General features: G+C 43.7%; 1 protein-coding gene across 1 annotated transcript; it reads right to left on the reverse strand.

Annotated features, from left to right (window-relative positions):
- Positions 1-4,384: 4,384 nt before the first annotated feature.
- Positions 4,385-12,016, reverse strand: LOC139928172 (uncharacterized). The gene is made up of 7 exons (XM_071920610.2): positions 11,880-12,016; positions 10,678-10,880; positions 10,053-10,154; positions 8,755-8,850; positions 8,455-8,565; positions 8,073-8,196; positions 4,385-7,886 (listed from the first exon to the last, which is right to left on the reverse strand). The coding sequence occupies exons 1-7, from the start codon at positions 11,905-11,907 to the stop codon at positions 5,218-5,220; spliced, it is 3,333 nt and encodes a 1,110-aa protein (XP_071776711.2). The 5' UTR covers positions 11,908-12,016; the 3' UTR covers positions 4,385-5,217.
- Between the last annotated feature and the right edge of the window lie 558 nt (positions 12,017-12,574).

The raw sequence follows: 12,574 nt of genomic DNA on the forward strand, positions 1-12,574 counted from the left end.
GCATTCAGAACCAGTGTTCTCTGTAAGCTGTGTGCCTCTGTGCAGGGTTGTTTGCTGTCCTGCAGTTTATCCCATTGACCAAATACAAGTATCTTGTCAGTTATCAGTCATTGCTCCAGTTTTCCCCTGAAATTCAGTCGATATAAGCAGGATTGGAAATGTTGGTGGCAAATAATATTAGATCTAGGGACTTTGCCACATCTGAGGCTTTAGTGAATTGACTGACTGATCTGAAAAAAAAAAAAAAACAGAAGATAGCGTGGAAAAATATAAAAACACCTTGCATGATGTATGATTTTAATTCCATTTACTCCATATGGGATGTCTGTAGACAGGGACATACAAGCACTCTGACTGATTGTTTGTCCCTCCATGTGTATGGCAACAAACACTTTGAGCCACTTTGGTCCTGACATGCTCAGCCAGCTGTCTTGTATACTGGTGGCTGGACAAACACCTGATGGCACTCGCTATGCAGTTTGACAAGCTACGGACCCAATGTTCCCACTGTGATACGGGGAAACGGCAATGACAGACCACTGCCTTGTGCAAGGGCTTAAGGAGGGCTGTTTTCAGCAGAGACAGGATATCAACACTGATCCAATCGCTAAACAGGAGATCAGTGCTGACCCAATCATAAACCAGGACATCAGCACATATCCCGGCTTGCTTGGGCAGCGCAAGTGCATCACAAGCAAGGTCAGATCCAAAGGGAACCGAGGCTAAAGACACGCAACAACACCTAGTTGGCCTAAAGTGGGTCAAAACACAAGCCCGACCAAATGTCCCCACATGACATGGGCAGTACTGACTCCCTGACGGCACAGAGACTACAGGGGCCATCAGAATTGAATTAAAGCTAAATGAAATCTGTAGATTAATCCACATTTAACTCATCCTATGATTTTGAGCATTGCATGTTTCTACATGCACATGCTCCAAGGCATAGTGTCAAGCACTGAGTAGATTCTCGGCGGTTTCAGCCCAGTTCACTAAGATGACATCTGCAGCCAAAATCCCAGCTCATCGCCAAATCTTTTATTGTGTGTGTTACGGGTCCTTTATGGTTTACCTACAGCTCCCAGCTTTGGGTTCATTGCCAAGAATGCAACTCCATGACCTCAATGTGTGTGTGTGTGTGTGTGTGTGTGTGTGTGTGTGTGTGTGCGAACATCTGACTTATCATACTATCAGGACTGCGGCACGGAGGCAAGATGCACACCGAGCGCCGCGCGTCTCTATTTGCACTCCCTGATGAATTGCGTCATTGTCAGGAGCTGCTGATACAACATGGAATATGATGAGGCTCCTCTGATTAGAGGGACAAAGCTGCTTTCAAACCGGAGGATGACCTTGTTTGCATCAGATCAGGGACGCGGTCGATCACTGATGCCAATAAGCCTCTCCGTCGGTAGCTGCTCTCTGATGTGAAATTATCTCATCTTTCTTTGTCCCTTGATGATTGCAGATTATAAAAACAAGCTACCGTGTAAATGCTTTATCACAAAGTTCCCTGTTATCACTGCCGCTGTGGTCTGGCAGTATTGATGATGGGAGTCTGCTGATGCAGTACATCTGCTTGATGCGGTAGCAGGCAGGGGGGCTGACCTTCCCCTGTTCGCCGGCTCTAATGCCCAGTGCACAGAACTGTCCTGCTGCCAGTTTTCTCTCTCCCTCTCGCTGACTCTTTTCTCTTTGGTTGCAAGACTTTTAGTCCCCCCCGCCCCCACCACCACCTCCAACCCCCCCTACCCCCAACCCCCCCCCCCCCCCCCCCCTCCTGCAGCCTCATCTAAGGAGACGTCCGCCCCAGTGAACTCATTGACCAGGAAAAGGCTTGTTTTCACTCCCAGGGCTTCTGCTGTAGGAAGGAGAAAGTGTTCACTGCAAAAAATGTCCATATAGGCAAGTCAGTTAGTTTAGTATTGAGTCATATGTTTCTTAAAACAAGTTGCAAAAATCTGCCAGTGGGATAATTTCACTTTCACTTCAACTTTTTTCTTGAATCAAGTGCCATTTTCCTGATACCAGTGGAGTGACCTGCCTTATTCTGCCTTGATTCATATTTCATGACACTTGGTTATGGAACATTCTTGAAACAAATGAAACTGCCCTGGGAACAAATGGAATTATCTCACCCCATTGGCAGAATATTTCACTTGTTTTTTTAAAAACTTGAGATTTGAAATTTGAATATGACACTAAATGACTTGTCAAGAGGGACATTTTTTGCAGTGTTGACAGCATCCCGTCTAGTCTGGCCTGCCAAACAAATGTCAAAGGGATATACAGAGATACAGACAGCGGTTCAGAATACAAATGAATGGGAGTGGATGAAAGCGAGAGACAGATAGAGAATTAGTGTGGATGAAGGAGAGATAAAGCCTGGTTTTGCAGACCTGCACCAGTCCATGTACACCACAGTAGTGAGGGAGGCTGTGTGTGGGGATTGCAGGGCTGGTACCCAAGATAGGAGGGAATGTGTGAGGCTGGAGATATGTCTGGGCACACACACAGGTTCAAATGAGGACACACACACACACGCGCACGCACACACACACACACACGCTTGATTAGGAGAGCAATCCTTCTCTATTCTCTTGATTAGTCTGAGGTTTTTTCCAGCTCAATGGGTTCTCTGTGTTATATTTCCTTCTCTATCCATTGACTTAAACAAAAAAGCTTTGCAAAAACAATGAAAGCAGGGTATCTATTGCAAGTGATTGTAGGGGTAATTTGTGATTTTTTTGTATATTACTTTCCCAAGCTTAGTGGTTAAGTGGAATAGGGTGTGGTACTGGTGTATGGGAGTTTGTGTGTGGTACTGATGTCCATGTTTTTGGTGCGGATTTGTTATCAAAGCCCTTTGGTGTGCCATACAGTGTTCATATGGAAGAAATAAAGGTGCGTCATGGAGCAGAGCGAGAAATGGGGTGCTTGTTTTGATATGCTATGTTTCCTTAGTAACATGTAGGGGTCACATTATTTTGGCAAAAAGGCCAGGAAATTCCGTGGTGCCTGTTGATGATCAAACCCCATTTTCAAAACATCTCTCAGACAGTTTAACTGTTTATGATCGCTGAACCTGCTGGATTATTGTAAGGGAGAGTTGAAGAAGTAGCTCAGAGTTCACAGAAAGATTTTCAACAAACCGTACTTTATTACATCAGTTTCTCAAGAAACTGCATTTGGAGGCCATACCCCCCATTTCCTAGCAGTGAGCACAGTGGAGTTGTCCCTGACCCACATTCTCAGTGTGGATTCCCAGTAGCAAAGCCGCTGGTTGTTATTTACTGTATGTTTCTCTGTTACCAATGCATTCTGTGTGGTGTTTCATGATTGTGCCCTATTCCGTGCGCTGTATCATTTGCGGTGTTTCATTGACAAAGGGATATCTTACTGTGGGATTGATAAAGTAACACTACAACATATCTGTGACACTACGGTAGTCTTGAGACCTGTCAGAGCGTGCAAACATTCCCTCCATTACAAAATCTAGGAATGTCCCACTGAGTCAGTAACAAAAACACAAAACAAATACTTGAACAATAGCATGTACATGTAATTATGGTCTTAATATGTGGTTTCAGTAAACACAACTAATGCTGGAAAGAAAACCAAAGAGGCAAGCCAAATATCAAAGAATTTACAGATTCGGTACTTTTTAGTGTTACTGATATTGTAGCAAGCTGTCTGTCCTACTCAGCTTTACTCCAAAATGTGCTCCCTTATACCGCAATTAGAGTTGGACGAGTTCCTGTATGAGGTACATCTTAAAGTTACCAGACAAAGCATTCAGGGATGTGTACTGTTTGGGCTGTTTACTTATCCCACGATGCAGAGTGGTTTTGGGGGTAAGGGCCACTGCTCTCTGGCTGGCTGTTTGGCTGGTTGGTGGGGCTGGGGAGTGGGTGCGGTGCTCCTCTGCCCACCGCCTGGCACAGGGAAGCCTATGTCTAGGAAGAGAAAACTTTGCCAGGCCTCAATTACGGGGGGAATAATCCAGGACACACTGAAGCAATTACAGCCCCATATAAATCAATATGCTTTGGGTTTAAAAAGTGATCTGCTCCCAACACTCTGGAGAGGCTCTGACTCAGTTCGCCTTTGATTTCTGAGATGAGAGCAGTTTCTCTGGAACTGGGCAGAGATGCTGCTCGAGCTGCTGTGCTGAGGTTTTAGCTGGTCACTCAGATTGAGTTTACAATCAGGTGACAAGGGACTGTGGCTTCAGTTTCAGGTTGGAGCAGAGCAGAGTAAATATCGATTTCCAGACAAAGAGCACGTCAGCACAATTGTCGGGAAAAGCAGGGCTGAATAAACTGAAAAACTGCAGCAATCAAGTTTCATTGCAGACATCGCTTTCAATGTTCAATGCGTCTTTAATGAGAACTGAAATGTGGATACTAATGATACAATATTCACAGTGTATTATTTATGTATCAGGAAGCCTGCAGAGGAGTCAAGACCCTCTAGCACAAGCTGTGGCAGCAGGGGGCAATATTCACAACTTTCCCTCCCCTGTGGAGTGCTGCTGTTCAGCACTGCTCCCCATCATCACTACTATACTGCCATCTTATGGTCGAAGAAGATTACTGCATTTGTGAAAACACTGGGCAAGGTGGTAAAACCTCAGGCTATACTGTAGTTACACCTAAAATAGCTTGTTACTAAAGGACAAAACAGAATGTGGCATCAATTCTATGAATTCCACATTTAGTTCATCTAACACATCATACACTTTTATAAGATTCCTTATGACTCCCAAGACAAAGTTAAGGTATGTAAGAATGTATTATAGCTATATCCCATAGTAGTAGTGACTAACTGACATTTCAGTGAGTTTACTTTATAAATTGTTTCATCTAATGTTCAACTTACTTATGTTAGATGGCCAATATACTTTTGTCTCCCTTAAAAATGAACAATAATCAATTATTACATTCAAGGTTCATTTATTTCAAAAGCCATGTCAGCAAAAATAATTAACTGGATTCCAATATATACATCCCTTTCAGAACATGTGAATCAGCAATATAACAATGCAACAAGGAAAGATAACTGATTTACAAATTAGCCAAAATCAAAATAATGAAAAGCAAATTAAGAACCAAGAAATCAAGTCTTTTTGGTGAAATGATCACACTACAAGCCCATAAATTATCACAGACATCCGAAAAGATAGAAAGAACAACCTACATGAAAATATCAGGATTACTACTGAAATTCTATTCTCACTTCCTGAGTGAACGAGGGCTCAATTTTCAATTCATGAGAGAGGGAGTGTTCGCACAGGGACTTCTTATGGGTGAAAGCTAACCCGCATTCCTCGCACATGTGACTCTTTGGCTTTCCGCTGTGTGTTCGCCTGTGTTTTTTCATGTGATAGGATAACCTAAAGGCTTTGTCGCACAGGTCACATTTGAATGGCTTCTCTCCTGTGTGGATGCGCATGTGTGACTTCAGATATCCTGACTGGATGAAGGCCTTTCCGCACAGGTCGCACTTGTACGGACGCTCGCCGGTGTGATACCTGGTGTGGAGCCTCAGTTCATTAGCGGTCAGGAAGGTCTTGCCGCACTCTGTGCACTGATGTGGCCTCTCGCCCGTGTGGATGAGTTCATGTCTCTTCAGCGAAGTCTCTTTCATGAACTGCTTCCCACAGCTGTTGCAGGGATACCTCACGCCTATGTGGACTTGCTCAACGTGGTTCGTCAGCTGCAGCTTCGTCCGATAAGCCATGTCGCACTGTGTGCAGGCCCAGGGCTTCTCCTCCGAGTGGGTTCCCATGTGCACCGTTAGCTCGGAGGCAGAGCGGTAGCACTTCCCACACTGCCAGCACAGGAAGGGCTTCTCTCCGGTGTGTTTCCGCTGGTGCACCGTCAGACAGTTGGAAGATCTGAACTTCTCTGGACACATATTACAAGTGTAAGGGAACTCTCCGTTGTGGACCCTCTCGTGGATGGCGAGGTAAGACAGCTGAGTAAAGGTTTTCTCACATTGCGTACAAGGATACGGTCCGCTGAAACTATGCTGCTTCTCGTAGTGTTCCCTCAAACGTCTCAGGAGCGTGAAGGTCTTGTCGCACATTGTGCACTGGATTGGTTTGTGCATCAGTTTGTGCCTTTCGAAGGCGGGCTCGTTTGCGAGTATCTTCCCGCACTCTTTGCAGTAGAGGGGATCGTGAATTCTCTGGTGCACCTTGAGCATGGTCATGCTCTTGAATTCTTTTCCGCAGTCGTTGCATTTCATGATTTCCTTGACATCCACTTTGCAAACATTTTCCTGGTGTTCTTTCAACGCAGACGGGTATTCAAAGTGCTTGCCGCAGTTGGAACACCATACAGGTATCTTGAGGGGCAGCCCCTGTTGGGGATCACTGGTCAACTCACCTTGGCTAGCCGCCACTTTTACCTCCTTTTTCGAGTATCGCACTATCTTCTTATGACAAATGGCATAAATCTGGTGTCTTTTCAATCCATGCATGTGTTTAAAGCGCCTCTTACAATGGATGCAATGGTAAGGCCGATCCTCTGTATGACATTGCATGTGTTTATTCAGTGTTTTTATACTATCGAACGCCCGGGCACAGACAGGGCATACTTTAAGAGCTTTTTTTCTTGCTTGTTCAGGAGCAGCAGGTGGGGTCTCTCCTGAAGTGGCAGCAGGTGTATCTGGACTATTTTCTGTTTTATCAAGACTATCACTACAATTATGGTGGTCAGCTTCGGCCAAAATCTGTGCCACGGTCTTGCTCTCTTCCTCCCGGATACCCTCGTGACCATGGATAATCTGATGCTTCTTCAATGTGTCTTTGTACTTAAAGCCTTTCTCGCAAGTGACACAGATAAAAGGACGCTCTTCTGTGTGAGACCGTAAATGCTTTGTTATGTCTGCAGTGCAAGGTAAGATCCTGCTGCAGATGGGACAGATTTTGCCATCTGTTAGCCCCTCTAAAGATAGCTGTGGATCTGAGCCCTGTGTCTCTGCAAATTTACCCACAGCGACAGGTTTTTTCAGGTCTTTACTCTTGCATATCTCCTTTTGATGCCTCTTTAACACATATGGGTGCTTGAATTTTTTCTCACAGTATGCACATTTGTACGGACGATCCTCCGAGTGGGACTTCATGTGCCTCTCCATATCTACTCTGCGAGCAAAATACTTCCCGCACAGAAAGCAATTTTTGTTGTCCAGTATCTGAGAAGTGCTAGGATCGTCTGCGTCCTCCAGTTTAGTGTCAAAAGTGATCTCTTCCTTTTCGTGAACGCGCATGTTGTGCCGATTCATGTCGTACTGGTCCCTGAATCGTTTGTCACAGTTGGGGCACTGGTACTTGAGATCCCGATTGGAAGAATGGATTTCCTGGTGTCTTCTCATGGCTGTGGCTCGCAGGAAAGTCTTATTGCACACGGGACATGTCTTGTTATTGGGGTATTTTCTTCTTGGTCTCTTAGACGTTGGCGCAGAGGAGTCTTTCTTTTCTTTTAAAGCCTTTCTCTTTAACTGAAGCCGTTTGCTTTGTTTCAGTGGTTGAAAGGATGCTGGCTTGAGGGTGTCGGTGACATCCTGATTAGTTGCGTCACCCTCACCCAGCCCAATACCCACAGCGTGTTCCTCGTCATTTACAGAACCTTCTCGATCCTCAGGCTCGAATTTAACAGAGTCCCGTTCCTCAACCAAACCTGATGGCTGTTCAATCTGTATGTAGTCCAACAGTGTCACAGTTTCACCCTCCACCTGTACAGTCATACAGCCATGCATCTGCTCTGATGGAGGCTGTAACTGTATCTGGTCTGCATCAATTACAACCTTCTCCAACTGAGGGAGAGACAGAGAAGAGAGGATGCAGTTCCCAAAGGAGGATGAAATGGCCTGCGTTTCATCTGTGGGGGGAAAAAAAGACATTACCATTATGATTACTGGCTATTAGTTTCACTGAAAAAACAAAACTCACGGTATCACACAGTAACAGTCGGAATAATTAATAGTTAAAACCTTATTAAATATTTTACCACCTACAAGACAGATATTGTGACAGTGTTAGATTAAAATACCGAGAAGAGACACACCAATTAAATCCAAATGTCCAAGTGTTGTGTGGTACTGGAGCACAGTTTTCAGCTGCTGCAGGTCAGGAACAGACTGCACACATTCCTCCAGGGCGGACGGGACCGCATTGAGCATCATTGCAGCCTGAGACAGAGACAAGAAGGTGAAGGTCAAAACAAATTGTCACAGTGAAAACTCTTCACTGCTATGTCGTGTTCGACATATTTGTGAACAAGTTTTGCATGTGGCTACTTAGTTTGTTTACTCTACCAGCCAACCATCATTTAAAGGTTCCCCTCTATTCCTAAAATGAGTTTGGTTAGTAAATAAAGTAAGTAAGCTGGTGGATTTTGCGCAGTGGCTGGTTTCCTAAAGGTTAGTTTCCCACCCTGGTTTCAGTACCTGCTGAAGGTCTGGTACCGGAAGGAGCCTCTCCAGTCTGGACAGAAAATCCAGCATGAGCACCTGTAGAGCGTTGTCATACTCAGGCCCAAAATCCGTAGGGAATACATCCTGGAAAAAATAATTCGCATTCACAGTTTAACTTAGTATTTGTTCTTCATCCACTGCTTCAACAATATAAAGAGCTGTCATCTTACGAGCCAAAAATGTTCCCATGGTCTTTTGAGCTCAAAGCACAATGCCAAAGCTTAACATAACTCATCAATCCAAAGGGGTAAACACCTGATACAAATCACAAACCTGGAAAAACTTCTCCCTCTCCTCCGGGTCTTTCAATAGCAATTCGATTTGATCCACAAAGTTTGATTCTGGAAACTCGACCTCTGCAAAACATGGCTGGGACAAAATATACAGTAATTTAAAATGAGAGAAAAACCTTTGATCTACTGAAATGATGGTAAATTGTTAGCACATTCATCTTGTACTGATATGTGGGTTGACTGTTATAACCACAAATCCTTATGATTAATGATGGGTAAGAGGCAAATGGGTTCATAAAGAGAAATGCAAGAGTAGGAGTATCTCAGATCATCTGAACAGGCAGCTTTCCTTTTATTGCTAATGCATCATAGCCAACTGATCTGTAGCCTCACTGTTTCTAGCAATTGAGTTGACTATTGCTTGTGCCAGTGTAACAAAATCATAGCTCTTCCATAAGCACTGGCTGCTGACTAATTTAGTAATGATAATATGCTGGAGAATGAGTTGTGTATTAATTTCTTATCAGCCTGCTACAGTGTGGCATTTTTCTTTTCAAGTTGTGGAGCGTTCACATTTCCCAGCATCAGTGTATATTTTTTATTTTCACTTCCTTCCTGTTCTGTTTACTCTTGCACAAATCACAAGCCACAAACACAGTCTGGTGGTTTGGCATTTGGCAGTCTGTGGCGCAACAAAAGCCATAGATTGTGGCTCAATGAGTTTGCATGAAGTGCTGCATAGCATAGCAAACATATCCAGAAAGAGATCAACAGTTAAACGCAGGTCCAGCCTATTAAAGCCTAGCGGGCCTAGAACAAGTGGTCCAAAATGAAAATAAAGCCATCCAAAGATATACCATCTGAAGCAGATTCCACTGCTGCTTATTGAGGCTTCTATCTGATATTGTGAGGGGATCAGCAATTTTATTGTATCAAATGCCATTGCTGAGTTTCCAGCTCTAAACTGAGAGAAATTATGTTGCACAATATTTGATCAGAAGATGGAAAAAAAATTCCAACCCCTAATTCAAGTACCTTTATGTATTCATTAGAAAATTGTCTTGATTTATTACACTCTGGCCAAAGATTTCATTCTTTCCTGAGGTGTGAAAGATGGAAAATGGAAAATCCCAGCTACTCATATTAAGCCTGCCATGATCAAACTTAATCGGTACAGTCATAATCAGAGTGAAAACTTGGTTCTGGTTCACTGGAGAAATGTAAACAGTCTTTTTTGGGGGCTGTGACTTTCACTTTAGCTGCCACAGTCTTGCAACTGCAACTGATGGAATAAAAATGCAGCCTATGTCGACCTGCGCATCACGTGTAGAAACCAACCTGTGCTGCCCAAGTGGATATTAGGGTCTTGATCCTTTCCAGGTGCATCTCAATGGTTTCCATTTCTGATATCTGCTCAGCCCGGCACAAGTCAAGCACCACCTGCAACAGAAACATTTTGCCTCAGGGGTAAAACAACGGACAGTACAGCCTGGAAATGTTATTCTCCAACAGGAGGCTCATGAGGCTCAGCAATGGACAAGCTAAATCGGTTTTCAGGTGAGAGACAGAGGCCTAGCAGATGATGTGGGTAGTTTCTATTGTAGAAACATATAACACATCATTAACTGTACCTTTACTCTCACTCAGAGAGATTAACTCGGCTGGTTATTGACCAGATGTTGGAAAATAACTGGATGATGTGTTATTGGGGATACTAAAGAGGGCTGACCACCTTGGAAAATGTTGTATGATTATGTCCATTACCACCTGAATCAAGGTGACAGCTATATGACATTTGATTTGATTTTACACTTTGTCCTGCGAGGCAAACATCTGCTAGGGAGAGAACAAGCTGCTGTTGTCAATGTGAGCGGTGTGTGTTTCTCTTTAACTGTACCACAGGGTCATTTTGTTGAATGATTCCTCTAAACAAACATCTGGGACAAATGCATATCAGTCTTACCCTTGCTCTAAGTCCCAAGAGCAGCTGGGCTTTCTGATCTGGATTCAAAAGTTCGGGAACAATTTCTGTAACTGTGCTGATGAACTCCTCCAACATCCCATAATCCTGCACGTCTCCCCTCTGGACGACCTGCCACATGGCTGCAGACACCAGTCGCAGTGGCGGGATGAAGAGGCGCAGAGACGGCAGCAGAAGAGGTGCATCTAGAAAATTAATTACAATGTAAGTTTGGCCTTAAATGGTCATAGTGAAGTATGTCCAAACTCATGGCCTTTTATTAAAAAATCAGATATCAGCTAGCCAGTGTCGTCCACCTCTGATATGATGGATATGATGCAGTATGTTTAATTACATATTTATTGTAGAATTGATCAATATTACACTGGTTGCCTATGGGAAGGCCTTAACATGAACTGGTTCTGATGCAACATTTTGATCGGATTGCACACAAATATCCATTAATGTTTTATTATTATCATCATCCTGGGTTTCAATGGAGAGTTTTAGTGTCCCATGGTATAACTAGGGCAAACACTGAATACTTCCAATATGCAGTACTTGTTAGCAGCTTCAATCCAAAAATATTGGTATCAGCCTCCAAAAACCCATATCGGTCTAGCATAGGTAGCTAGCAAATGCCATAAATTTCAGTTAATGCAAAATCACTTTAGAGACTTTTTTCAGGACATTCCCAGGAAACAAATTATGTAAATACAAGAGATTGTTTTTGCATGCCATTGGAGACTGAACCACAGTTTATGAACCACTGCAATATTAAGACACTTTGGCACACCAGCTGCACTTCCACTTCCACCAAGCTGGCTTTTGCTGCCTTCAAGTGCTGTCGGATGTATCGTAATTAATTGCAGTTTGACCGCACATGAACAGCCCAAACAAAGTGGTACATATTGATAACATATTACTTCCATCGCAAATATGGCTGGGAAAGACGGGATTTTTGATGCTACCCAAATTGCCAAGATGAGACGTTTGGGGTCGGTTGTGAGAAACTCTATCAGGATGGCTAGCTAGCCAGCTAGCTAGCTACTTAACTACCGTACACTTAGCTCGCTGGCGCCGTACGCTAAGCCACCGCCATCTCAGAGCGGGGTACGCCATGTTGAAAAACGGGCGCACACAATCCTAAAGGAAACTTGATAACTCGCTACGGATGATATATTTTTGAATTCGCGTTGCCTTACCTTTCCCGGTATGATGCGGACTTTCCATCTTGATTCCAAAAGTCTCCAATATGAGAAGGAAATCAATTCGGTTTTACTTATAGTCGTTGTGAGTCGACGTCCGCCCGACCCTGCGGTGCAAGTTGGCGGGGAGGAAGGGCGGCTCGATATTTTGTTGCGAGTGCGCAGGCGATGTGAGTCTGTCTGGGAACCGGATGTAGTCAATAATAACGTGTGTCATACCCTCATACCGTGTAACGGCGACGTCGTGGGCTCGAATCCGCCCGGGGACTAACGAAATAAAGGCAAAAATGCAAAGAAAAAAAACAAAAGGATCTTAAAAAATGAGACTCGTTCATTATTTGTGATGTGACAGAAAATATAAGATAATTATCGATCATTTTAAACCTAATGTATTCATGTTTTTAACTACGCCTGTATTTGTGAATTGACCATGACTTTGACCATTACTACGGTGGGACAGGACGGTTCTTTCAATTTCCTCCTGACAAAACTTTTGCCCACAAGATGGCGTGTGATGCAGTACATGTTGCATGAATGAATCATCATCATTGTCATCATCATTATCACCATCATCATCATCATCATCATCATCATCATCATTATATATTCAGCCTAGAGCACAACACAGTTACAAACTACTCCACAAAGGAGTAGCCTAAAGAACAAACAAAAAATTTGCTTTAAACTTAAAA

This window comes from Centroberyx gerrardi, chromosome 24, assembly GCF_048128805.1.
Source record: "Centroberyx gerrardi isolate f3 chromosome 24, fCenGer3.hap1.cur.20231027, whole genome shotgun sequence".
NCBI lineage: Eukaryota > Metazoa > Chordata > Actinopteri > Beryciformes > Berycidae > Centroberyx > Centroberyx gerrardi.

Excerpts from the sequence above, each read along its gene's own strand:
- LOC139928172 (XM_071920610.2), bottom strand. The coding sequence starts at position 11,907 with ATGGAAAGTCCGCATCATACCGGGAAAG. Across the intron at positions 8,851-10,052 it reads TATCCACTTGGGCAGCACAG|CCATGTTTTGCAGAGGTCGA; the intron begins GTTGGTTTCTAC and ends ATTTTGTCCCAG. Across the intron at positions 7,887-8,072 it reads TGGACATTTGGATTTAATTG|ATGAAACGCAGGCCATTTCA; the intron begins GTGTGTCTCTTC and ends TTCCCCCCACAG.